Here is a 25,067-nt window from a genome sequence, read left to right as displayed (position 1 = left end):
GCAACTTATTATTTTTTAACTAATTAATTTAATCATGCATGGATGTGAATAAAATTAAATTAATTTACTATTAACTTTAACACACGCATGTAAATTAATTATTTTCATTATTAATTTAACATATACATTCATGTGTAATAAAAATATTATGAAGAACAATTTGTTTCATGTCTTTACATATAGAATACATGCACACGTTAAATTATTCCTTGGAAAATTGCTGTAACATATTATTTTATTTTTTAAGAAAGAAAATTGCTTGATTATTTTTTAAAAAAGATAAAATTACGTTAATCAATCAATATTTTATAATTAAATTAATTATAATTAAAGAGTATCCAGAGTGGGATTACGCCATTAAACTTTTATAGTTCAATTTTTTTTGAATTAAAAAAAAAGAAATACTAATGATAACTAAAAATAAAGGCCTGAGAATGGGGAGATATTTTCTAATATTAGTTAGTAAAATAAAGTGATGATTTTTGCGGATAAAGATTACGATCTTGCGTGTTGCTGACTCATCATCTCCCATCAACCCCTATAAATTCTTCAAGACTTAAAATTCCTTCTTTCATCTCTTCAAATTTTTTCATCCATGGACATTGAATCTGCAACTTATGGGTATTTCTTCTCTCTCTCTCTCTCTCTCTCTCTCTCTCTCTCTCTCTCTCTCTCTCTCTCTCTCTCTCTATCCCTTTTCTTATTAAAAGAAAAAACTGATGATTGATTTTGTTTTATCATTTTTCAGGTGTTCCCATTACAGGAGGAAATGCAAGATAAGAGCCCCATGCTGCAATGAAATTTTTGATTGCAGACATTGCCATAATGAAGCTAAGGTATTAAATCTATCATCTTCTCTTACTTTTTCCTTATGCCTTTTTTATAGGTTAAAATCATAAATATGTCTTTAAATTTCTTCTCGAATTTGTCTTTCTTTATCTGCAACACCTAAACCCCCTTTCTCATTCTTCCCAAGAACGTCCAGAAAAACTCTGGTTCCTCCCCTTTCTGTTACCCATTTCTTTGATACAATCAAATCCCTGCTTCTAATAAACCCATCGCCTGTAAATTTATATTTCCCGTCAAATCCAACAAGCTTCAATTTCAGGTAACTGTATGCATATGTATACGCACACAATCAGAGGCATAAATACGTTTATCTTCTAGCTCTTATTTACTTTTATATTTCCTCTCAAATCGTATTTATAGTATATGGCAGGAAGGTGTATCTCTTGGAAACCTAAGAGAGGAAATGAATTTGTAGTAAAGAGTTTAAGAAAGGAAGTTGACTTTTCTTTTTAATGAAGAGAAGTAAAGAGGCGAAGAGGGAATCTCTAGTAATTAAAATTTAAAAGGAGTTGATGTAATGGTTATTTTAGCCTTTTTCTGCATTTCTGCAACCGTGAGTTAGCTGGAAAAATTGCCTTGTAATTTTTGAAAAATAATGCAGTTAGTTGCGATTAGACCTGAAACCTAAAAACATACTGTAATTTACCGTTTCTTTAAAAATCTTTTAATCTATTTATCTGTTAATTTTAGCTGATATTGACCTTCCTGTGGTTGTTTTGTACATGAACAGAACTCTCTGGAGTCTGATCCCCTTGATCGGCACGATATTCCTCGCCATAAAGTTGAAAAGGTCAGTATCAGATCTTCTTTTTACATATTACAAATTTGATGTAAACAATATCATGAATATGTATTTCTTCTGATTTCTGTAAGTTATCTTCAAATCCTACCACAAGTTGGTTGTTGAGGAATGCTAATATATTTCTGGGTTGCCATATCTCGAGTTTCCCATAAGAAGAAAATTACACAGTAATTATATATATAACTTTATGGGATTTTAAATAAGACTGAAGTAACTAGCTGTATTTTCTTATTGCAATATCTATAAAGGGGAAAGTAGTAAGATTTTAGTCGTGTAGACCTAATAAATATGATTAGACCTTAGTATCCGCTCGTTGAAATATCTATAAAGGAGAAAAGTAAATATTTCAGAAAAAAAAAAAAAGGAGAAAAGTAAAAACTGGAAAAGGACTGCAGGATCGGATGTCTTGGTGGGCATATGGCCTGCAAATTGAATCTTGCCTTTTGCGCTTTTCTTTTATCTCCCTTTTTTATTTCTGCAATAAAAGTAGCAGCTACTTTGATAGCTATTTTGATCCAATCTTATCTATATATAGCTTTGTAAATAGACAACAGATAATACAAACAATGACCACTGGGACAAAAAGTGGACTTGATTGAAAATAAAATAATGAGACAAAATAGGTTGTCCCATTTTTTTGTTCTACCTGTCTAAGCATTAGTGTCACATCAAATCCAATTGATACCTATGAATGGTCAAGCTTTGGCTGAGCTCAATTGAAATATTATGCTGTTAGAGTTGTGTGTAGTAAAAAGTGCTTCAGTTGAGAGGGACGAGTGGCCTTCTTCTTACAGGTAGAGAGATTTTTAAGCCATAACCTACGTAGGAAGAGAAATTTTTATATACGAAATAGCCATTCAACTGGGAGAATTTATGCAGTTAATATGGTTCATATGTTATTTCAAAAAAATATGATTCATATGTTACAGAAACAGGTTATCAGGTTTACACACTAAAAAAATGATGTAATCAGAGTTTGGGTTGAACTCAAATGAGATATTATCTCTTTAGAATTTTGTCTTCCAAAAGTTGTTCTGCATCGGATGGAGAATAACCTTTTTGTACAATTAAAGAGATTCTCTTAACTCTTAGCCATTGTGGGATGAAGAATCTAGTGTACACCAGCAAATTAGCTGCTCTAGATTAATCCTTTTTTCCTTCTAAAGTACTCTAACCTCAGTTATAAGATAAGACCATAAAGCAATTCATAATGTTTAATTTTTAGGTTAATGGTCCTCCCATTATCGTTTTCTACTCCATGTCTGTTATAAATGCATAGTGGTGATTGGGAATAAATGACCAAGTTGATATGAAACGTCATAGGGTAACATCATCTTAAATTGTTTTCAAGGTCATCATTTTGGTTTAGATATCAATTATTTTCATTTGCGTCAAAATGTAGCTTCTGTCTCTCTCTCTCTCTCTCTCTCTTGTTGGCTAATTCAGCTCCATTTGGATTTCAGGTCATTTGCTCCCTATGTGGAACCGAACAAGATGTAAGTGACTAGGTCTCTAGATAGAAATGAATACACAAGTTGAGAAAAATGATAAGAAGATAGCAACTAGTAGTTACAGAATTTTGATCTTTGTTTCTGTACTATCAGGTCCAACAGAACTGCACGAACTGTGGAGTTTGTATGGGAAAGTACTTTTGTGCAAAATGTAAATTCTTCGATGATGATGTAAGTTTGTAATCTGGACAATAATCAATGTGATTCTTGCACATTTGATTGGCTGCATGTAAGAAGTATGAGTTTTTGTTTCAGGTATCCAAAAAACAATACCATTGTGATGACTGTGGGATCTGCAGGTAAGAGACTCTCATTTCATCAGCTCATGCTCAGAGCAGTTGAGATGCTTTTTTTTTTTTGTATTGCCATTATTTCATGTCCAGTGTACCTACCAATATGTATTCTAAATTTCCTTTTCGGAGAGGCCACTCTATGTTTGTATTCAAGTTCCATTTCCTGTGAAAACAATGATAAAGTTCTCAGGTTATGCAAGGAAGAAAATTATCAATGTTATATTCAAGTTCCACACAGTACACCAAACCCTCTTTAGTTAATCTCTCTTAGGTTTTTCATTTCTGCTCTGGCCTTATTCGAGTAATTCCTAAAAAAACATTATTATTACTTCTTTTTCAGAACCGGAGGCGAGGATAACTTCTTTCATTGTATGAAATGCGGTGAGTGGGAGTTAAACATGATTTCTGCGTTGGTTTTTCTTTTCTTTTTCTGCATTCCTTCTACAGTTTCCTTGACAATTTTAATTTTTGCACCAGGCTGTTGCTATTCAAAATTAATGAAGGATGCACATTGTTGTGTGGAAAGAGCAATGCACCACAATTGCCCTGTTTGCTTTGAGGTACACTCAAGTGTTTAACATAACTTGGTTACCAATTTAAGAAAACTGTTTTCTACAAGGGATGACTTCTTGCAATTTGATGACAGTTTCTCTTTGACACGAGGGCAGATATTACTGTTTTACCTTGCGGACACACGATACATTTGGAGTGTGTGAAAGAGATGGAGCTTCACTACAGGTCAGCACCTTTATGTTTCTTTATATGAATTATGTGGATGCAAACATGGATAAGGAAAAAAGAGCCAGTAAAGAGATTTACAATTCTGTATGATAGTAGATGCATTACGAGTCGTTTTATGCTGCCTGTTATATCCTTAGAATGTTGCAGGTACTCATGCCCTGTTTGCTCGAAGTCCATCTGTGATATGTCAAGTTTGTGGACAAAACTCGATCATGAGGTATTCAGATGATACGTCCATATTTTCTTCCTGATCATTTCGGAAACTATATGTGCGTACATGTGTATAACTCTTTCTACATCTCCATGTTGATGCAGATTGCCTCAACTCCAATGCCAGAAATCTACCAGAATAAAATGGTAGGCAAGTAAACTATATGCAGACAGTTGTTTTGTTGTCAAACTCACCTTGTAAAGCCCTAATATGTTGTGGTACCAAAACTCAGGTGTGGATTCTATGCAATGACTGCGGGGCAAACTCTCACATTCGGTTCCATGTCGTGGCACATAAATGCCCAAACTGCAACTCGTACAACACAAGGCAGACAAGAGGAGGTCCAGAGACGACTTCATGCTCAACAAGAGTGGCAGAGATGGTGAGATGAGCTAAGATTGTCACCAACCATTCTTTTTCATGGTTGGGGTACAAAGCAATTCTTGCTCAGAATTGTTGCTTCATCAATATTCTTGTCTACAGTTATCTCAGTAAACATTTAATCTTTTCGTTTCATTATTACATGGAGAAAATCATCAAATATTATTAATCAATTATAATGCTGGTAATTTATGAAGCCAAATCTAGAAGAAAATCAGGGCTAGAAGAACCTTAATGAGCTTTTAGAAGAGAACTATTACACAAAATCAGCAAATTTATATTCTATCCTGATGTTTCTAGATCAATAATTGCTTTGAGATGGTGGTGTGTAAGCTATATGTATATATTCTTTTGAAATATAAAGAGGGGTGTCTGAGATATATATAATATGCGTTTTAAGAAAAGTTGGTTTCTTACTCCTCTATATTTAACGAATTTTTGATAAAATTGAGGGAACCTACTTAAATCTTTTTTTCCTTCTCATATTAGTAACATCTGGTAAGTAATTAAAATGAATAAATATTATATATATATATATATAATTTATTAGGGTAAATTACTGATTTTGAACAGAAATTAAAGAAAAATATGAGTCAGCATGCTTTTTCTTCTTCTCGAATGTCTACTACAGCCATCTGGATGTTTAAATAACACAAATTAATTATTATTAATTATTTCCTTAATGTTATAAAAAATATTGATAAAGATAGAAAGAATGTATATCATTTTTATCAACAATTTGGCTAAAATAATAATTTAGTTCTTGCACTATCGACTTTTGTTTAAATTAATTTTAATTATAATTTTTAGTCAAATTAACCCTTCTCTTTATTCTACCATTATCATCGAATTTATGTGATGTGATGACGTTGTTGCACGCATAGGTGAGTGTTATATCAAATATTACGTATCATTTTATATGGTACTTTAAAAAATACATATATATGTGTGTGTGTGGGCTGATTCAATTCAATTCACAACATTAAAATTAAAAAGAGGTCCACAAATAAAAAGCCTTGAAATCTCCCTTTCTCTCACCCATCTTCCTTTTCAAACAGCTCACAAAGAAAACCCATTAACCCATTTACTGATTCTTGTCTCTCCATTGCACTCAGGCCCTGTTCCTTTTAGTAATTACACAAGGATTCAATTTATTAAAAATGTAAATGAAAATCTTTCTATATCCAAAAATAACGCATAATTTCTCTGTATTATTAGGGTTGTTTACTCAAAATATATCTACTTATAATTTAATTATAAATTAAATGTGTTAAACAAAATTACTTGAGTACATGTGAGGTGAACCCTGTCCTGAAATTTATTTAGTTCACATCCGTAGAGTTCAAATTTATCCAAATTCACACGCTCTAAACAAAGCTTATCAAATGAATTTTTTAAAAGAACAAAGCCAAATTTCAATTACTTATTCCCCATCTCGATTCTGTATTACCCATTGTGTGAAACAAAATTTTGTTTACAAAATCGAAAGGTATTTTTATGTGTTGTACGCTTGGAAGATTATGACTACGTCAACAAATTCTCCTCGTTTATATTTTTTCTTTTTCTAGAGAAGCTGCACGGCCTTCTATTTTTCAAGTCTTTCCTTTAATCTATCAAAGGGTGTATATATTTTTATTAGGGGAAGAGAATATATATACCCACCACAGCACTACCCAACCAAGAAAAAGCCCCTTTTTAAGCAAATACTTTTTATTAGTGATCTAGTTTTTAACATTTATACTCCGATAATAATTTAGATATTCAATGCACTGTTCCTTTTCATAATATTAAATTTGCATTTGCACACAAATGAATCACAACAATATTTAAATTTCATCATAAATTCCACAGTTCCAACGCCTCTGCCCCACTTCCTTCCCCTCAATTTCTTTATTTTCAAGTTTCAACTAATTCTTTTATAACAAAAAACAGGCACATCCCTGATTTCTTTAACCCATCTTTTTGACTTTATTTAAAAAACAAACCTTTTTAATCATACGGTCAAAACAAGTTGTCTTGTTACAGCCAGTCACAATCCAAATCGGATGTTAGACTACTGCACCAGCACTAACATCCGATTAAAATGACAAAATTTTTCTTTTCTTTCATACCTTGGGAGGTTGAGAACTCAGAAACTGTCAAATATTTTTAGCAAAAAGAAAAAGGAACTGTCAAATGCTTTCTTTTTTTCTTCTCTTTTCTTTTTCTTTTTCTATTTTTGTCCTTCAGTTGCAGCCAAATAACTCCCACGTGAGAAACGGAGAACTGCAAAATATATGGTAACTCTAGTTACAAATTATTCTTTAAAAAAAGGTACCATCTTAATATATAAGAAGGCTGACCCAAAATTTACTCCCGACTATCAGGGATTTCGATCCAGCAGGCAAAAGGACCACTCTTCACATCTCCACATCCATCCCCCCAATTGCAATTTACGAATTTTTTTCACCTTCACTTTTTTGTTTGCTTTTGGAGAGTTACAGATCATCACGTGGACCCGGCAAATAAATTGGAATCATTTGAAATTCAAAACCAAAACATGATACCGGCTACCATTTAAAAAAGTAACCAACCTTTCCTTGACCCTTGCTAGACCTCCAAAATATTGTTCCCTAAGAGCATCCAACCTTGGCATTGCAGGGTGCTTTTGATTGGATTATAACCCGAGCTCCTGAAGCAAGCCTGTTGAGAGCAAATGAAAGTAGAATCTTAACCAACATGAACACAACTCTGTTTAATATCAACAAATTTTAAATTTTCAAGACAATATAGTCAGGACTCAGGATCTGACACTTAACTTTCCTCGATTTTAATCACCTTCTCTTCTTCGAAGGACTCCACCCTCTTGGAATGTTTCTTACCTGTCGCAGGTTCTGTAACTCTCCTACTGACGCTATTAGATGTGCTAGCAGAGGTATCTTGTGAGCTGTCAGCCCCATCCGAGGAGCTTTTTGGTTTGTCGAAAGCAGGGGATCTCATGGAATCATTTCGGGGTTGCTTGCTTAAAGATGCCTTGATTGCACGGGGTATGCATTTGGAACCCCCAGAGTTTGAGTCCTCGGTATCCTCGACCGTATCTGATTGCTTGCAAGTCCTACAATTTAAATTCCATATTTCTAGAGTTTGGCATGAATTAATAAAAATTGCGAAAGCATTATCTCTACATTATGTATCAATAACTAATAGCATATGAAACAGTATCAACCACCCGTACCGAAAAGCCAGGGAATCTCAGGCGCCAAAACCTGACCTGATAATACACAAACCCCATCCCAGCCCCAACCATTTCCACAATTCATCTTCAACAAAGAATAAAAAGGGCCTAATAGTTATTTTATTATCGTATTATTGTACCAGATGAACTAAACTGCTCATTATAGTAGTGATAATTTGATTTTAATTATTAAAAAAAAAAAATTGTGAGTTACGATGAGAATTATAATTTTCAAATAGAATATCTTTCACTCATTGAAGAAGCAATTATTTCAAAAAGATTAAGATATATCTTCATTGATTCCATCCAACATTTACTTCTTACTTTGTCGCATTGATTATATTAGGTTATTTATTAGTTTTTGGCTTATAAACTAAATAAGTTGAAAATTTAACGAAATCCAATTCATTTTCCTCTTCGGTTACCTAGATTATTTAGGCCAACAGATTCTAAGAGTAAAAGAGTTTTTTTTTTTTTGGTTATCCAACTAAAAGCTAAAAAATTAGGAAAAAAAACACAAGAAAGATAGAAAATTCAACGGGAAGAAATTGATCAGACAGACAACTATCCTCATGAATTTCATATTCCCCCAGTCAAATAATAGAAACACCATAAGCCATAGCTAGCTGACCAGTGGTTTTCATAGCATAGTTAATGCAATTTTCAGTGCATCTAAAAGATAGCTAAATATCATGGTTGATAGAAACATACATAAGATTTCATAATCCAACTTCACCTCAATATTTAACTAGTGCTGACAGTATAATTTCCTTTCCTTTATAAATGATTTAGATCGATGTGGCTAATGAACCCCATCTAGAAAAAGCTTTGTGCTTCTGAAAGCAACAGTTCAATCCCACAAGGCATATTCCAGGCCACCTGTGCACCTGATTTCCATATTGTATGCTAAAGGTAAAGAGTGAAAGTCTGAAAGCCGTGAAGGTAAAGGCTAGGGATAAAAATGCATGGGAACTTTACTACAGGACATAAAGGATAAGCTTTTCTTGGAAATCCATTTCCAGACTATTTTAATCCATTCCATTGGTGGTAGATCAAGAATTTTCTCATCCTATAGTCCTATATTTCAGTTTCTTTCCAGAAATATTAACCAAAAGAAAAATATTCCATAAACAAATCACAACCATATACAAGACATATCTAGATCCAGGAAAGTACTGCAATGGATGGGAAAAGTTCACCTTCTTCAAGATAAGTTAGGTTTTGAAGCTTGCTTCTCATAGGGAAATTTAGATAACCCCTCTTATTATTCAATGAAGTCAAAACACCTACCTGCCTCTTGTTATTTCAATTTTTAATTGTTCGCTAAAAGTTCTTTACAAATAAAAATGCACTCAGCTTATCTGTTGGTCAATAAGCCTCAACACACTCCATGAGAAACGAAACCAAATCCATTTTCCTAGAGAATAGTCTTCAAACCTGGGCTATTATAATGCTTATATCTAATCTGCCAATATTGCCACCAACTTAAAATGTCACATTGGTTTTCTTTACCTAGAGATACCACCAAAGACAGAAAGTAAGAATTGTTAATAAGATAACCATTTGCTGCAAGATAAGAACTCTAACCAGACTAACCTGTCAGCATTATAGGAAGAAGAACGTTTCAGAGAGGTATTTCCATCTCCTTCTTCCTTGAGCAACTTTGTCTCAATCAAGCTACCACTGAAATATTCTTTGTCTTCCAATCTTAGAGCCATCAGTCTTGGGTTCTCTGACAAGCAATCAAGCTCTCCCAACATAATTGAAGTAGAGAAAAATGGCGAAGTAAACTTTGAATGAGTAAACCTTGGCTTATAGGTCGGAACAAGGCCAAAACTATGATCTTTCACTGATATTGACCCACAAGATATCAATTGCATCAACATATTTGTAGCTTTGACTCTTGCATTGGTTGGCATTCTCAGTCCCTCCTCTTCAAGAATTCTGAAACTATTGATCTTACTAGCATCAGCTCTAATCAGGGACTCCAGTGTCTCAGTTTTTCCACCCGAATAAGAGGCACTGCAGGAAGATGGTGGAGGAGAAACAGATTCTGTGTGTGCCTCAGAATTCTCTTTTGCACATGGAGTCTGGTTTTGATAATTCTGGTTACATAGAGGTTCTAGCGAGCCATCATCAGTAGAAACACCCCTAGTACAGGTTTCACGAGTTTTAGGCCTGCTGCCATTTTCTTCAGTCTGCGTAGAAGCATCAGCAAGTCCTTCACTCTTATAGACCTTGTACTCCGTCAAACAGAGAGACCCACCCCAAGAAGAATTCCTTTCGTATCCAGACTCAGGTGAGACAGCAGAGGAACCAGGCTGCTGAACTGAAGGAGAAAGCTCATCTTCCTGAGAATGTTTAGTTCCCTTTCCGTTCATGCTAGAAGATGATGAACTATCGTCCTGGCACCTAGAAGATGGTGGTTCTGGTAATGACTTAAGATTTTGCATTTTTATATTTACAACAGGGCTAAAACGATCTGCACAGAAGATTTTTGGATTTAGGTCTTCGATGATGTTATAAAAGCTTCTTCAAGTGATTGTGGATGTAGAAGATTACCCGAATTGGACTCTTCAAATAGCTCAGAACCTTTAAGAACATATTCATTTCCATGAGCAGGTAGAATCAAGTCATCTTCACAAAGATCGTGCCAAACAAATCCATTCTTGTAACTTCTGCATTCATTATTGAATAAAATTATGAAAAAATGGAAGGAAAACGAAATGCAAGTATGCCTGGTAATAACATGATGAACCTATTTTCATTAGCCTGTAATAAAATAACCTGCAAAAATAAAAATAAATGTCTAGCAATATTAAGGGGAGAAAGATATGAGCGAGAGAAGCAAAATTCACCTCTTGCAGGACCATGAATACATGGCAGCCATTCCTCTGCCTCTAAGAACATTAAGCCTCTCAATTACATCTATATTTAAAAAAAAAAAAAAAAAGACTCCTCAAGGAAACTGCAAAGAGAAATTCCAAAAAGAACTCCATAGATACAAAAACGCCAATTTACCTCTCAAGAACAAACCATCTGGTGAAGAAAGAGGCACCTCGATGAAATGAGGATGCTCGAGCTGGCGGTTCCTACAGAGATAATAAACAACAGGGACTTTCTTAATCTGCTGTTGTTGATATTTAGGGGATTTCTCCGTCCACACTTTAGCTCTTTCAGGACTGACTTGTCTGTACTTCTTCATTCTAGCCTCCATTTAGGCCACACGTTCAAAACACAACCTTAACTCTGCTCCTCAGTACCTTTCGTCGGCTCAAGCCACAACTTACAATTTCGAAAAGAATAGAGACGAGTGTATCAAAATTCATTCCCTTCTTGGACCTATGCGTGCTTAGTGGCCCAAATCAGATCTAGTGACAAGTTAAAAGAGCTGAAGATATCGAAGAAATGAAATGCTAAAGTAAAAATAAGCAGTACGAGATCAAATTAATTAAAAGCAAAAGCGTAAACGAACTGGCGAGAGTTCTTGTAAGGAATTGAATTACATTTACCAATTACCAGCAAGTATGAAGAAGAAGACAATGAGAGATAGAGAAGAAGTAGGGTTGGAGAGAGAGAAAAAAAACAGAGTTACCTTTGTGAGGGAGTTGAAATGCTTTAGAAGTAGGAGGAGAATTGTCCAGATTTAATGATTTTAGCGTAGAGAGACGGTGGTCATGAGTGAGAGTGATGGTGACTGGAGAAAAAAGGGAAGAGGAGGAAGAAGGGGAAGTTCGCCTTCTTTGTTTATTTTCTGAGGTATCCTTTTATTTTATGTTTCTTCTTTTGGCTGATTCGATGGGAACTAAAACTGGAGACTTGGCTTTTAGTTGATTTGAGTTGAGAGGATTTACAAAATTATTCTTTATTTAGTACTTGATTCTTACAGCTAAAGTTTTAAAATATAATATTTTTATTTGACTTAAATTTAAAATAACTAAAAAATAATAATAATTATTTATGTATATTTTTTTCTTAATTTTTATTATTATCACAACGTATTATTAAAATAAAATAAATTAATTATTCTTTTAAGGGTAATTGCCGGTTGTTGTAGCTTTAATACTGTATAAAAAGTAAAATTTTAACAAAATTAAAAATTATTTATTTTTTTTATCAGAAATTTCAGTCTTATAAAAGAGAAAGTATGATTTATACAAAAAATAATTATGATTTTTTTTCCCCTAAAAGAGAGAGTAGGATTGATTTAATTATTTTGAAGGGTTTGAATAGCTTCTGGGGGGATGAGATGTACATGTATCGGATATGATGAGCTAAAGGCTGCGAGAAGATGAATCATTACTTTAGATTTAGAAGTTGAGTAAATACGAAGAAAGTATAAATGTACGTATATATTTTATGTACACGTAATATGATGATTACATATTTTATGTATAGAAAGGTGGTGAGATGGAATTGCGTAGATCAGAGTTTTCACATGTATATTTGAAAATATGCTGTCATGTGAATGATGAAAACATGATTCTTCAATCATGTTCTTTGTCTTTTTGGTTTCTTCCTCTTCCCAAGCCCGGGGTTGAATCCTAATTTTTTTAAAAAGAAATGTAAAAAACTATTTTACCAAGACTTGCAAAATTATTTGAATTTTGGTCTCACCCAAAAAAAAGAGAGAGAGAGTATATTTGAGGTGACATATAAAAGAGGGAAAGGCATGAGATGTTTTGTCTCAGACTTAAATAGCGTTGGGTGACCATTCTTCATTCATTTAATTCTGCACCAATTGCCCACATGCAAGGGAATTTTAAAGAGGCCATGTCATGTCTCTCACCCCAATTCCTTACGTTAGTTGTATAATTAATCATTTGTTTGGTATTTTCTTTTTTTAAATTTTGAGTTGAATTTCATTTTTAATTATAGGAAACAAAAATAAAAAGTATAATAAAAATAATTAATTCTAAATTACTTTTATATTTAATAGTAACTCGTTTATTTATTAACACCTTTCAATAGAAAATTATGGAACATAAAATAACAAAAAATTAATTGTTTTTTACATATATAAATTATGATTACCTTCTATATGTTAAGTAATTAATAAGAAAAAATTTAATAAATAAAATTAATTTATTTTTGAATCTAGTGATTCTATTTATTTAGTTATATTATGAAGTTTTATTCCAAAAATTATTTCTGTTTTTTCATACCATTAGGATTTTATCCTCCAATAGTCAAATTTTGAGTTTAAAAATAAAGAGGGTCGGCAGAAGATGAGTAAATAATTTGTAATTGTGTAATCTATGATTAATTTAGAATTAAAATTATTCTATTTATGAATTTAAAATTTAAAAGATAAATAATATATGGATGAATTATATTATGTTCATATCATAAAGTTAATGTCAATGACATAGATATAAGCCCACAATGAATATGCTTCTTGTTTCTTCGCCATATGGCAAAGACACGAGCCACTTTGTCTTGAAAGTGCAAATACCGGATTGCCGTGTAGTGGGCCTTTTTGTACACAGGCTCTCTCCATCTTCTCAAAAATTCTAGAATTTATTTATTTTTTTAATCTCAAACTTCACTTTCATTTTGAAAGAGTGATATGGAGAATGAAAATTTAGTAAACTAACTAAATTTTACAAACAAAAGATTGAGTGCTACGCTTCAATACATTGTCTTGTAGTGATAATAAGTATAGACGCATTTTATAGATTATTAGACAAAACTTCAGCTTAGTTAATTAGTTAGTAATTGTGTTTACTGACTTAATTATAAATATGTGGATGTATAAAAAGCTGCAAGTTCAGCTATTATATATTTAGGTTTTATTGTTCAATGAAAAAGGCTCTCTTTTTGTATTTTTGGCAACACGGTTCAAATTGTAACAATCCGGAACTTAAAAAAAATAAATTATAAATTGAATGTGGAAGTGAAATAATAAGTTATGGTTTATTTTCCTTACACAATAATTTAAAGTACGTAATATGACTACGAGAATGACCATTTCAAAAGAACAAACGAAAAATTAAGGAAATAAATAGAAAGTAAATAACTGGACATCATATTCGCAACCCTCTTGTAGATTGGGATCTGAATCTTGGTTCTCTTGATTTGAAATGGTTAATGAAAGAGTGAGCTACACTAACTCAATAAGAATGTCACATTACTCACCAATACAAAAATAAAGGTTGCTAGAAATTATAACAAATAACTAATAAAACTCTTAATTTAAGTAAATTCATTTATCATAACTAAAATTATTTACCGCATACTTACCGTAACGAGATTTTCAAAACTGACTCATAAAGGTAATAACATAACCAATATCATAATCTCATATTTAAATTTGCCAAAATAACAACTTTCTTTTTTATCTGCTTACTAGTATCTATTGGGGTCCATAGGAATGTTCCTACTACGCGTGAATCATTATTCAACATTGTCAACTATTCGGTCATCCCAATACCCCGTCTGATATGAGCACCAAAAATATCATCCCTCAATGCCCCGTCCGGTATGAGGGTAAAACAGGTCGACCCCATACCCCATCCAGTATGAGCGTAAAAAATATAATGTCTCGTCCGGTATGAGGGTGAAACAGGTCAACCCCATATCCCATCCGGTATGAGCGTCAAAAATATTAATCATCGATACCCCGTCCGATATGAGGGTGAAACGGGTCATCTCATAACCTGTCCGGTATGAGCATCAAAAATATCAATCCTCGATACCCTATCCAGTATGAGGCAACGTTCACGGTAGGGTTCCCTATGTACCCAGTCTATCCACCATCTTTCAGGATATCTAGTAAGGCTACCATTTATCCATTCAGTTAATTAAGCAATTTTTCGTTTACATTTAATTTTTCAGTTCCCCAATTTAACTGTAAATCACGCAAAACAAGCAATACATGCATCAAGAAAATACAATTGAATCATCATACTAATTCCAGTGTATTATCATGCATTCGAAACTGTAAAATCAATCAATCAGTTAAAATAGGACAAACATTAATAAATAACTAGTTATGCCTCCATTAGTAACTTGTAATTAATTATGGATATTTTTTAAATTACGCAAAATATCGTATTATTTATAATTAAACTTCAATTCCATAACAGGGAATAAGGTGAGGGAGTCTTACTTGAATCGGTGTCTAAAATGCTAAACTTTCAACTACGCTTACTGGCGGTCCCCCGGTTCCCTGAATTTTTTTTTGGAGATGAAAACACGCTTCAACTACCTACAAATACCACAAAAAAATCCAAAATCAGTGTTAGGAACCCTTTTCGGCCAATTTCAGAATTCCAACATGGCACCGCCACCGTGCTTCGGCGACGGCACCGTCGCCCGTGGTGGCAGTTTGCCTCGAACTGGCCGTTTTCAGCCAGTTTTAGCTAATTTTGACCGATTTTATACTCATCCTTGTAAAAAAACACATTAAGGGACCTCGACTGACTGAAAAAGTCTAAAAACAAAAACTCACATGTGGCAGAATTTTCCGATCCAGCAGTTCCACCGGCTCAGCTTTACAATTAGGTATTTTTCTTCAGTCAACCTGTAGAAAATAGAACGGTGAATAAAATAGTGAAAAAATTGCATGAAATGGGAATCGGAAAGGGGCTCATCGGAGGCAATTTTTAGTTTTTTCCGTGGTGGCACTGTCGAGTTTTACTCGTAGTTTTTGGCTCATCCACTAGTCATTTGACTCCAATTTGACCATGGGGGTATTCAAAATAAAATTTCGAGCGCCTGGAAGGATTTTTTAAATTTTTTAGCAGTCGGAGGTGGCTTTAGCGCGGTGGCGAGCGACGGTCGGCTCCCTTCTCGGCGACTGATTTTTCTTCTCCAGCGGGAGAGACTGACGGCTAAGGTTAGGGTTTGGTGTGAGTGAGGTATTTATATCCGCCTCCATTGAATTTGGGTCATCCATCACATTTGATCTCAACTGTTCGATCGTGTTTAATTAGAAAATGAATCTGAACCGTTCATCGCGATTTGATCTACACCGTACGATCATGTTTAAAGAAGAAACGAATTTGGACCGTTCATTGGGTTCGATCAGGACCGTCCGATTGTGCCTGATGAGGGAACAGATCTGAACGATCCACGCATGCGGGAACAAATTCGGACTGTCCGATCGCGGGCACGCAGATTACCAATGTGGCCTCCTGTGTGGCACTGCATCAGCATTCTTTGCCACGCAATGCGCTCCAATTTTTCGGGACTATTGATTGAGCAGTCCTACGTGGTATATTTTTTTAAATTATGTTTTGATCCCTAGTTTCTGATTTTTCTTTTAAAAACACCCCCAGAACCCAAATTTTCACCCATTTTTTCTAAAATTATTTTTAATTTCATCCTCCACCTATTTTTTCTAAATTTTTACATTAAGTAAAAATTCATAAATTAAAAAATTATATTTTATACATTAATTTTAAATATTTCAAATTAATTCCCTGTATTACAACTCTCCCCACTTAAAAGAAATTTTTTCCTCAAATTTGCATTTCTCTCACTCAATCAAACAGTTGGGGATATTGAGCCCTGGAGTCTGCTTCTAGCTTCTATGTGGCCTATTCCTGTATGTGATTCTGCCATAGGACCTTAACAAATGGAATTTTTTGGTTGCGAAGTACTTTGCTTTGCTCTTTCGGTTCATAATATCCACTGTTATCTCCTCGTATGACAGATCCTCCTGGAGTGAAATGGGCTTGCAAGCCAAGACATGAGAGGTGTCCGGGTAGTACTTGCGTAGCATGGACACATGGAACATATTATAGACCTTAAATAGTTCTGGAGATAGTGTCAATCTGTAGGCGACGATGCCAATTCTGTCTAAGATTTCAAATGGCCTAATAAATTAGGAATTTAGTTTTTCTCTCTTGACAAACCTACTAATCCTCTTGAAATGAGTGACCTTAAGGAACACACGATCACCTTTCTCAAATTCCAAATCCCTCCTCCGGGTATCCGCATAATTCTTCTGTTTGTTTTAAGCAGTCTGAATATTCTTCCTTATCTTAGCTATTTTGGCTATAGTCTCATCTATAAGATCTGGATCAAACAATTTTTTATCACCCACTTCTTCCTAACAGATCGCTGATCTACATGGACGACCATACCACGCCTCGTAGGGAGCCATATCAATACTTGTTTGGTAGTTGTTATTGTAGGCGAGCTCTATTAGGGGTAAATGATCATCCCAATGGCCCCCGAAATCAAGAACACAAGCTCGTAGCATATCCTCCAGTGTGCGGATCATCCTTTTTGATTGTTTATTAGTTTGAGGGTGGAATGCAGTACTAAGGGACAGTTTCATTCCCATGTCTTGCTGAAAACTAGACTAGAATCAAGAAGTGAACCTGGGGTCCCTGTCGGACACTACTGTTACTGGCACTCCATGTAATCTAACTATCTCCCCGATATACATTCTTATTAACTTGTTTAAGGAGTCGGTCATCTTGATGCCCAAGAAGTGGGAAGACTTGGTGAGCCAGTGAATAACTACCCAAATGACATCATTTCATGAGCGTGTCCTGAGCAATCCTGTCACGAAATCCATTGTGATATGTTCTTACTTTCACTTTGAAATTTGTAATAGCTGAAGTAGCCTACCTAGATGTTGATGTTCTGCCTTAACCTGTTGACATACCAAATACTTGAAAACAAAGTCAGCCATATCTCTTTTCATCCCTTTCTACCAAAATCGGGGTCGCATACTTTGATACATCTTAGTGCTTCCGGGATGCATGATAAACTTTGAGTTATGAGTCTCTGTTATGATGTCTTTTTTCAGCTCACTGTCACTTAAAACACACACCATGTCTTGAAATCTAAGCAACCCATCGGTAGAGACTCGAAATTTTAAATTTACTCCATATTTTGCGTCTTTCTTGAGGACTGCTAAGGTGGAATCGGTGGATTAGGCTTTCTTTATTCTTTGTATCAATTTAGGTTGAATAGTCAAGTGGGCCAAACGTGTAACTCTCTTTAGGTCCTGAAGTCTTATCTGTTGTGCTGCCCCTATTACCCTACATTTTGAAACTATTAGGTGAACTAACATACTTGCATTTTTTCTGTTGAGTGCGTCAGCTACCATATTGTCCTTATCCAGATTATATAAAATATTGCAATCATAGTCCTTAAGGAGTTCTATCTATCATCTATGACGCATGTTTTAATCCTTTTGAGTGAGTATGTATTTCAATCTCTTATGGTCGGCATAGATTTGAAAAATCTCCCCATACAAGTAATGGAGTCAAGTCTTCAAAGCGTGGATAATTACGGTAAATTTTTAGTTGTGGGTGGGGTAGTTTTTCTCATTACTCTTCAATTACTTTGACCCACAGGCTATGACCATCCCATACAACATCATAACACAACTCAACTCTAGGTAGGGACATCACTATAAGCTGTGTATCCATTTGTTCCACTCGACAAGACCAACATAGGTCCAATACTCGACTATTTCTTAGTTCTGAAAAACTCCCTTCACAGTTCTCGTTCCATTCAAACTTGACATTCTTCTTTGTGTGCCGAGTCAAAGGAGCGGCTAAGCTAGAAAATCCTTCCACAAACTTGTGGTAATAACCTGCCATCTACAGAAAGCTACGAATCTCTTTGACCAATGTCAATTTTTCTTAGCTGAGCACTGCCTCAACTTTTTTGAAGTTCATTAACGCTCCATTCTTTGATATGATGTGCCCTAGGAAGGTAATTTGCTCGAGTCATAATCCACATTTACTCAACTTTGCATACAACTTATTTTCTCTGAGAACCTGCAAAACCTGAGTCAGATGGTGACCGTGTTCCTCTCTGCTTTTTGAATAGACCAGGATATCATCGATGAATACAATGATGAACTAATCCAAGAATTGTCTGAAAACCTTGTCATCAAACTCATGAAGATGGCTGGTGCGTTGGTTAGTCCAAATGGTATGACCAGAAATTCTTAGTGTCCATACGTGGTTCAAAAAATTGTTTTGGGAATGTCTTCTGCCTTGATCTTTACTGATAGTAACCTAAACGCAGGTCTATTTTGGAGAAGATCTAGGTACACTACAACTGATCAAAAAGGTCATCGATCCTAAAGAATGGGTATTTGTTCTTGATCGTGACCCTATTCAAACCTCTATAGTCAATACATAACCTCAACGTCTCATCTTCCTTCCTTGCAAATATGACTCCAGCACCCCAAGAGGACACACAATGTTGGATGAATCTACTATCTTGTAATTCATTGATATGCTTTCTCAACTACTCTATCTCAATACGACTCATGCAGTAAATGGCAACCGAAATAGATTGGGTGTTTGGCTGAAGATCTATGGTGAATTCAACTTCTCTATCTACTAGAAATCCAGGTAGTTTATCTGGGAATACATCCGAAAAGTCTCGGACTATCAGAATCTCTCGAATACAAATTTCTTTCTTAGGTTTGCCTAGTTAGAAAAAACAACCGAGTTAAAGCACTTAATAATATGAAAATTATCATGAGGAAATAATGTTTAAAAAAATTTATTAATTTATAAATGACTCTTCATTAGGAGGGTTGAGTACAAGTTTCTTATAGAAACAATCTACGGTGGCGTGATACGCTGCTAGCTAGTTCATTCCTAAAATTACATCAAAATCCCTCATGTCAATCACTATTAGGTCCACACTCAATTTTCTATCTGTTATATCTATGATACAAACTCTTTATATAACCTCCCTCAGTAGTGTCCTACTCCCAGGAATAGATACAAATAATACAGAATCAAGCCTTTCAGGTAATACGTTCAAGTTTGGTATAAAAACATGTGAAATAAATAAATGTGAGACACCAGTATCAATTAAAACATATGCAAGATGATTACAGATAGTGTACGTACTCTGTATCACGTTTGGGTTGACTTCTGCATCTTACTGAGTAAGGTTGTAAACTCTGCCCTGAATAGGAGGTCTGGCCTGGTTCTGGTTCATCGAGCACTCGCTCACATAATGTTGGGCACTCTCACGTAAGCAGCAAGTATTATTGAGGCGATAGCAGGATCGGTCCCCATGATCCTTGCCACAGTGCTGACAAGTCCTAATTGTTGGAATCTAAGGAGGAGCTTGAGTCATCGGCCTAACTCTCTTATTCTGTTGAACATATGTAGTAAGTGCTGGTCTGTGGTATGATACTGAGGGCCTGAGGTTCCCCACTATTGGAGGAAAAATATGAAGGTTCCTCTCCACCAGCTGTGCCTTGGCCAGAACGATCGAGTAAGTACTAAGCTCAAATACATACATCTGCTGCCTAATCTCAAGATGGAGGCCCCACTCAAACTTTCTTGCCTTTCTGTCTTCATCCATCATGCTCTCAGAGGAATACCGACCCAATTCTAGGAACTTTCAGGTATATTCTGATATAATCATATCACCCTGGACCAAGTGTGTAAACTCTATTTTCTTCAGATATCGGAGATGTTCTGAGAGGTACTCTACATTCAAGGACTTTAAGAATTGTTCCCAAGTGACTGGAATGGGCAGGGTGGCCTACTTGAGTTGTCACCAGTGGCATGCCTCTCCCACTAGTATGTAGGTGACAAGTATGACTCTTTGTTCGGAAATGACCCAAAGAGTTGTGAATGCTTTTTATGTCTCAGCCAACCAATACTCGACCTCTTCAAAGGAGGATTCCCTTATAAAAGTATATAGGTTTAGTCTTTTATACCTCTCAATGTAATCTGGGTCCATAATGGGAGAAACTGTGTCCTATGGAAGAGGGACTGAATTATGCTAAGGATTGACTGGATGGCCCTTTAGTGGTACTGGATTATACGATGGAGGCACCAGATTATATTGTGGTGGTGTCAGGTGATGTGGTTGGGGCACCAGGCCATACTGTGGTGGTGCCGGATGGTACTGTGAAGGAGAAGGGTCGTACCGAGGTGGCTCAGGATCCTCCCGTTGTAGGGGTGGCTCAACTTATGGCAGCGAGGGAGGGTCAGGTAGTTCCCTCCTTTCCTCCCGGGCCTGTTGGACAGTGATGAGTCTCTCCAATATTTTAAATAGTCGGTCCACAGCCTCTCGAAGTGAACCCTCCCGGTCTGCTCAGTTTAGTGGGGGTCTTACTCTTCTCATCTATCTGTACCTGCATTTTACAAGGAATGGTTGAGTGATAATCTATTATTTCTGGTGTTTCATAATGTTTTTGTGTAAGGAATAGTTTTGAGAAATGCAACTTTGATACCAACTGTAACAATCCAGAACTTAAAAGGAAATAAATTATAAATTGAATCTGAAAGCGAAATAATAAGTTAGAGTTTACTTTCCTTATACAATAATTTAAATTACCCAATAGGACTACGGGAATGACCCATTTAAAAGAACAAACAAAAAATCAAAGAAATAAATGAAAAGTAAACAATTGGATATCCTATTTGCAACTCTCTTGTGGATCGAGATCTGGATCTCGATCCTCTTTATCTGAAATGGTTAATGAAAGAGTGAGTTACACTAATCCAGTAAGAATGTCATACTACTCATCAATACAGAAATTAAGCTTAGTAGAAATCATAAAAACAACTAATAGAGCTCTTAATTTAAATAAATTCATTTATCATAACTAAAATCATTTATTGCATACTTACCATAACGAGATTTTCAAAACTGACCCATAAAGGCAATAACATAACCAATATCATAATCTCATATTCAATTTGCCAAAATAACAAATTTCTTTTTTATTTGTCTACTAGTATCTATGGGGTTCATAGAGATGTGTCTACTACGAATGAACCATTATTCAACATTGTCAACTACCCGTCCATCCCCATATCCCGTCCGATATGAGCGCCCAAAGTACTAACCCTCAATACCTTGTTCGGTATGAGGGTGAAACAGGTCGTCCCATACCCCGTCCAGTATAAGCGCCACAAATACTAATCCTCAATACCCTATCCGATATGAGGGTGAAACGGGTCGTCCCCATACCCCGTCCAGTATGAGACAACGTTCACGGTAGGGTTCCCTATGTACTCAGTCCGTCCATCATCTCCCAAGACTTCTAGTAAGGCTATCATTCATTCATTCAGTTAATCAAGCTATTTCCCATTTACATTTAATTTTTCAATTCCCTAATTTAATTGTAAATCACGCAAAATAAGTAATACATGTATCAAGAAAATACAATCGAATCTTCATACCAATTCTAGTGTATTATCATGCATTCGAAACTGTAAAATCAATTAATCAGTTAAAACATGATAAATAGTAATAAATAACCAATTATGGCTCCATTAGCAACCTGTAATTAATTATGAATATTTTTTAAATTACATAAAATATCGTATTATTTATAATTAAACTTTAATTTCATAACAGAAAATAAGGTGATGGATTCTTACTTAAATCGGTGTCCAAAATAAGGTGAGGGATTCCTACTAGCGATCCCCAGGTTCCCTGAATTTTTCTTCGGAGATTAAAACATGCTTCAAATACATAGAAATATCCTAAAAAAGCTAAAATCGCTGTTAGGAACCCTTTTCAGCCAATTTTAGAATTTCGGCACGGTACCATCACCCATGGCGAAGGTTTCTCTCGGGCTGGCCATTTTTGTCATGTTTTGGCCAATTTTGACCGGTTTTATACTCATCCCTGCGAGAAAACACGTTAAGGGGCCTTAGTTGGCAAAAAAAATTGAACAATAAAAACTCACTAGCGGCGGGATTTTCCGGTGCGGCGGCTCCACTGGCTCACCTTCGCAGTTGGTTATTTTTCTTCAGTCAACCAGTAGAAAACAGAACGATGAATATAATGGTGGAAAAATTGCACGAAATGAGAATCGGAAAGGGGCTCATCGGAGGCTTTTTTTTTAATGCGGCGGCGCCACCGAGCTTTACCCCTAGTTTACAACCCATCCACCAGTCCTATGGCTCCTATTTGGCCATAAGGGTATTCAAAATTAAATTTTGAGCGACTAGGAGAAATTTTTACATTTTTTGGCGGTCGGAGGTGGTTCTTGCGCGGTGGTAGCCGACGATCGGCTCCCTTCTCGGCAACTGGCGGCTAGGATTAGGGTTTGTTGTGAATTGAGGTTTTTATATCCATTTTCCTTTAATCTAGGTCGTCCATCACGTTTGATCTTAATCGTTCGATCACGTTTAATGAGAAAATGAATCTGACCGTACGATCGCGTTTAAAAAAAAATAAATCTGGACCATTCAACGCGTTTGATCATGACCGTCCGATCGCGCTTGAGAAGGGAACAGATTCGGACTGTCCACGCGCACGAGAACAATTTTGGATTGTCCAATTTCGGGCACACGTATTGCCAGCATGGCTTCCTACGTGGCACTGCGTCAACATGCCTTGCCACGCAGCACGTTCCGGTTCATCGGGGCTGCTGACTGAGTGGTCTTATGTTTTGATCCCCAGTTTTTTATTTTTCTTTCAAAAATACCCTAGAACTCAAATTTTCACCCTTTGTTTTTAAAATTATTATCAATTTCATCCTCTACCTATTTTTTCCTAATTTTTACATTAAATAAAAATTCATAAATTAAAAAATTATATTTTATACATTAATTTTAAATATTTAAAATTGATTCCGGGTATTACAATTCTTCTCCCCCTTAAAATTTGGTCTCTCAAATTTGTTTCTCTCTCACACATCAAACAGTTGGAGATATTAGGCTCTGAAATCTATTTCTAACTCCTATGTGGCCTCTCCATGTGTGTGATTTTGCCATAGGATCTTAATAAATGAAATTTTTCAGTTGCGGAGTACTTTGCTCTTTCGGTCCACAATACCCACCGGTATCTCCTCATAGGACAGATCCACTTAGAGTGAAATAGGCTCGCAGGCCAAGACGTGAGAGGGTTATAGATTGTACTTGCGTAGCATGGACACATGAAACACATTATGGACCTTAGATAGTTCTGGAAGCAGTGCCAGTTTGTAGGCGGCGGTATCAATTCTGTCTAAGATTTCAAATAGCACAATAAATAGGGGATTTAGTTTCTCCATCTTGTCAAACCTACAAATTTTCTTGAAATGAGTGACCTTAAGGATTACCCAATCACCTTTATTAAATTTCAAATCCCTCCTCCGGGTATCCACATAACTCTTTTGCCTGCTCTGAGCAGTCTGAAAGTTTTTCTTGATCTTAACTATTTTGGCTATAGTCTCCTCTACAAGATCTGAACTGAACAATTTTCTATCGTCCATTTTTTCCCAACAGATCGGTGATCTGCATGGATGACCATACAACGCCTCCTACAGAGCAATGCCAATACTTTCTTGGTAGTTATTATTGTAGGCAAACTTTTTTAGGGGTAAATGATCATCTCAATGGCCCCCGAAGTCAAGAACACAAGGTTAAAGCATATCCTCCAGTGCGCGGATCGTATTTTCTTATTGTCCATCGGTCTTAGGGTAGAATGCAATACTAATGGATAGTTTCGTTCCTATGGTTTGCTGAAAATTAGACCAAAATCGATAAGTGAATCTAGGGTCCTTGTCGGACACTACTGTCACTTGCACTTCATATAATCTGACTATCTCTTGGATATACATTATTGCTAACTTGTCCAAAGGGTCAGTCATCTTGATGGCCAAGAAATGGGATGGCTTGGTAAGCCGGCCAATAATTACCCAAATGACATCATGTCCTGAGCGTGTCCTAAACAATTCTGTCATGAAATCTTTTGTGATATGTTCCCGCTTCCACTCTGAAATTAGTAATGGCTGAAGTAGCCCACCTAGGTGTTGATGTTCTGTCTTGACCTGCTGACATACCAAACATTTGAAGATAAAGTCGGCCACATCTCTTTCCATCATGTTCTACCAAAATTGGAGTCGGATATTTTGATAATCTTAGTGCTTCCGATATGCATGACAAACTTTGAGCTGTGAGCCTCTGTCATGATATCTCTTTTCAACTCACTGTCACTTGGAACACACACCCTGTCCTGAAATCTAAGCAACCCATCGGCAGAGACTCAAAATTCTGAATTTACTCCATGTTATGCTTCTTTCTTGAGGGCTGTTATTCTCTGGATCAACTCAAGTTGAACAGTTACGTGGGCCAAGCATGTAACTCTCTTCAGATCTTGAAGTCGCACATGT

The 25,067-nt window shown here is 35.7% G+C and overlaps 2 protein-coding genes across 10 annotated transcripts; one reads left to right on the top strand and one right to left on the bottom strand.

Moving 5' to 3' along the window:
* The first annotated feature begins 469 nt into the window (after positions 1 to 469).
* On the top strand, positions 470 to 4,984 carry LOC110822245 (CHY-type/CTCHY-type/RING-type Zinc finger protein). Its single transcript, XM_022052308.2, has 12 exons — positions 470 to 621; positions 749 to 836; positions 1,580 to 1,639; positions 3,115 to 3,147; positions 3,256 to 3,333; positions 3,418 to 3,461; positions 3,796 to 3,836; positions 3,933 to 4,015; positions 4,102 to 4,193; positions 4,344 to 4,413; positions 4,512 to 4,553; positions 4,640 to 4,984. Exons 1-12 carry the CDS (start codon positions 596 to 598, stop codon positions 4,796 to 4,798), a joined length of 816 nt encoding a protein of 271 aa, XP_021908000.1. The 5' UTR covers positions 470 to 595; the 3' UTR covers positions 4,799 to 4,984.
* Positions 4,985 to 6,732: 1,748 nt separating this feature from the next.
* Positions 6,733 to 11,825, bottom strand: LOC110822204 (UPSTREAM OF FLC protein (DUF966)). 9 transcript variants are annotated; one of them, XR_015816957.1, is made up of 9 exons: positions 11,598 to 11,825; positions 11,024 to 11,373; positions 10,861 to 10,930; positions 10,565 to 10,680; positions 9,599 to 10,484; positions 7,588 to 7,882; positions 7,362 to 7,472; positions 7,131 to 7,254; positions 6,733 to 7,053 (listed from the first exon to the last, which is right to left on the bottom strand). XR_015816957.1 is itself a non-coding variant. In XM_088213274.1 (8 exons), exons 2-7 carry the CDS (start codon positions 11,217 to 11,219, stop codon positions 7,401 to 7,403), a joined length of 1,635 nt encoding a protein of 544 aa, XP_088069400.1. In that variant the 5' UTR covers positions 11,220 to 11,373; positions 11,598 to 11,825; the 3' UTR covers positions 6,733 to 7,254; positions 7,362 to 7,400. The 9 variants fall into 9 exon arrangements, 6 of the variants coding, with proteins under 6 accessions (XP_088069400.1, XP_088069401.1, XP_088069398.1 ...); XR_015816956.1 differs by having other exon boundaries at positions 7,131 to 7,472; XM_088213274.1 differs by having other exon boundaries at positions 6,733 to 7,254.
* Positions 11,826 to 25,067: the final 13,242 nt, after the last annotated feature.

This window comes from Carica papaya, chromosome 2 (genome assembly GCF_054855325.1).
Source record: "Carica papaya isolate Zhongbai chromosome 2, ASM5485532v1, whole genome shotgun sequence".
Lineage (NCBI taxonomy): Eukaryota > Viridiplantae > Streptophyta > Magnoliopsida > Brassicales > Caricaceae > Carica > Carica papaya.
This window is presented reverse-complemented; position numbering and strand designations above follow the sequence as displayed.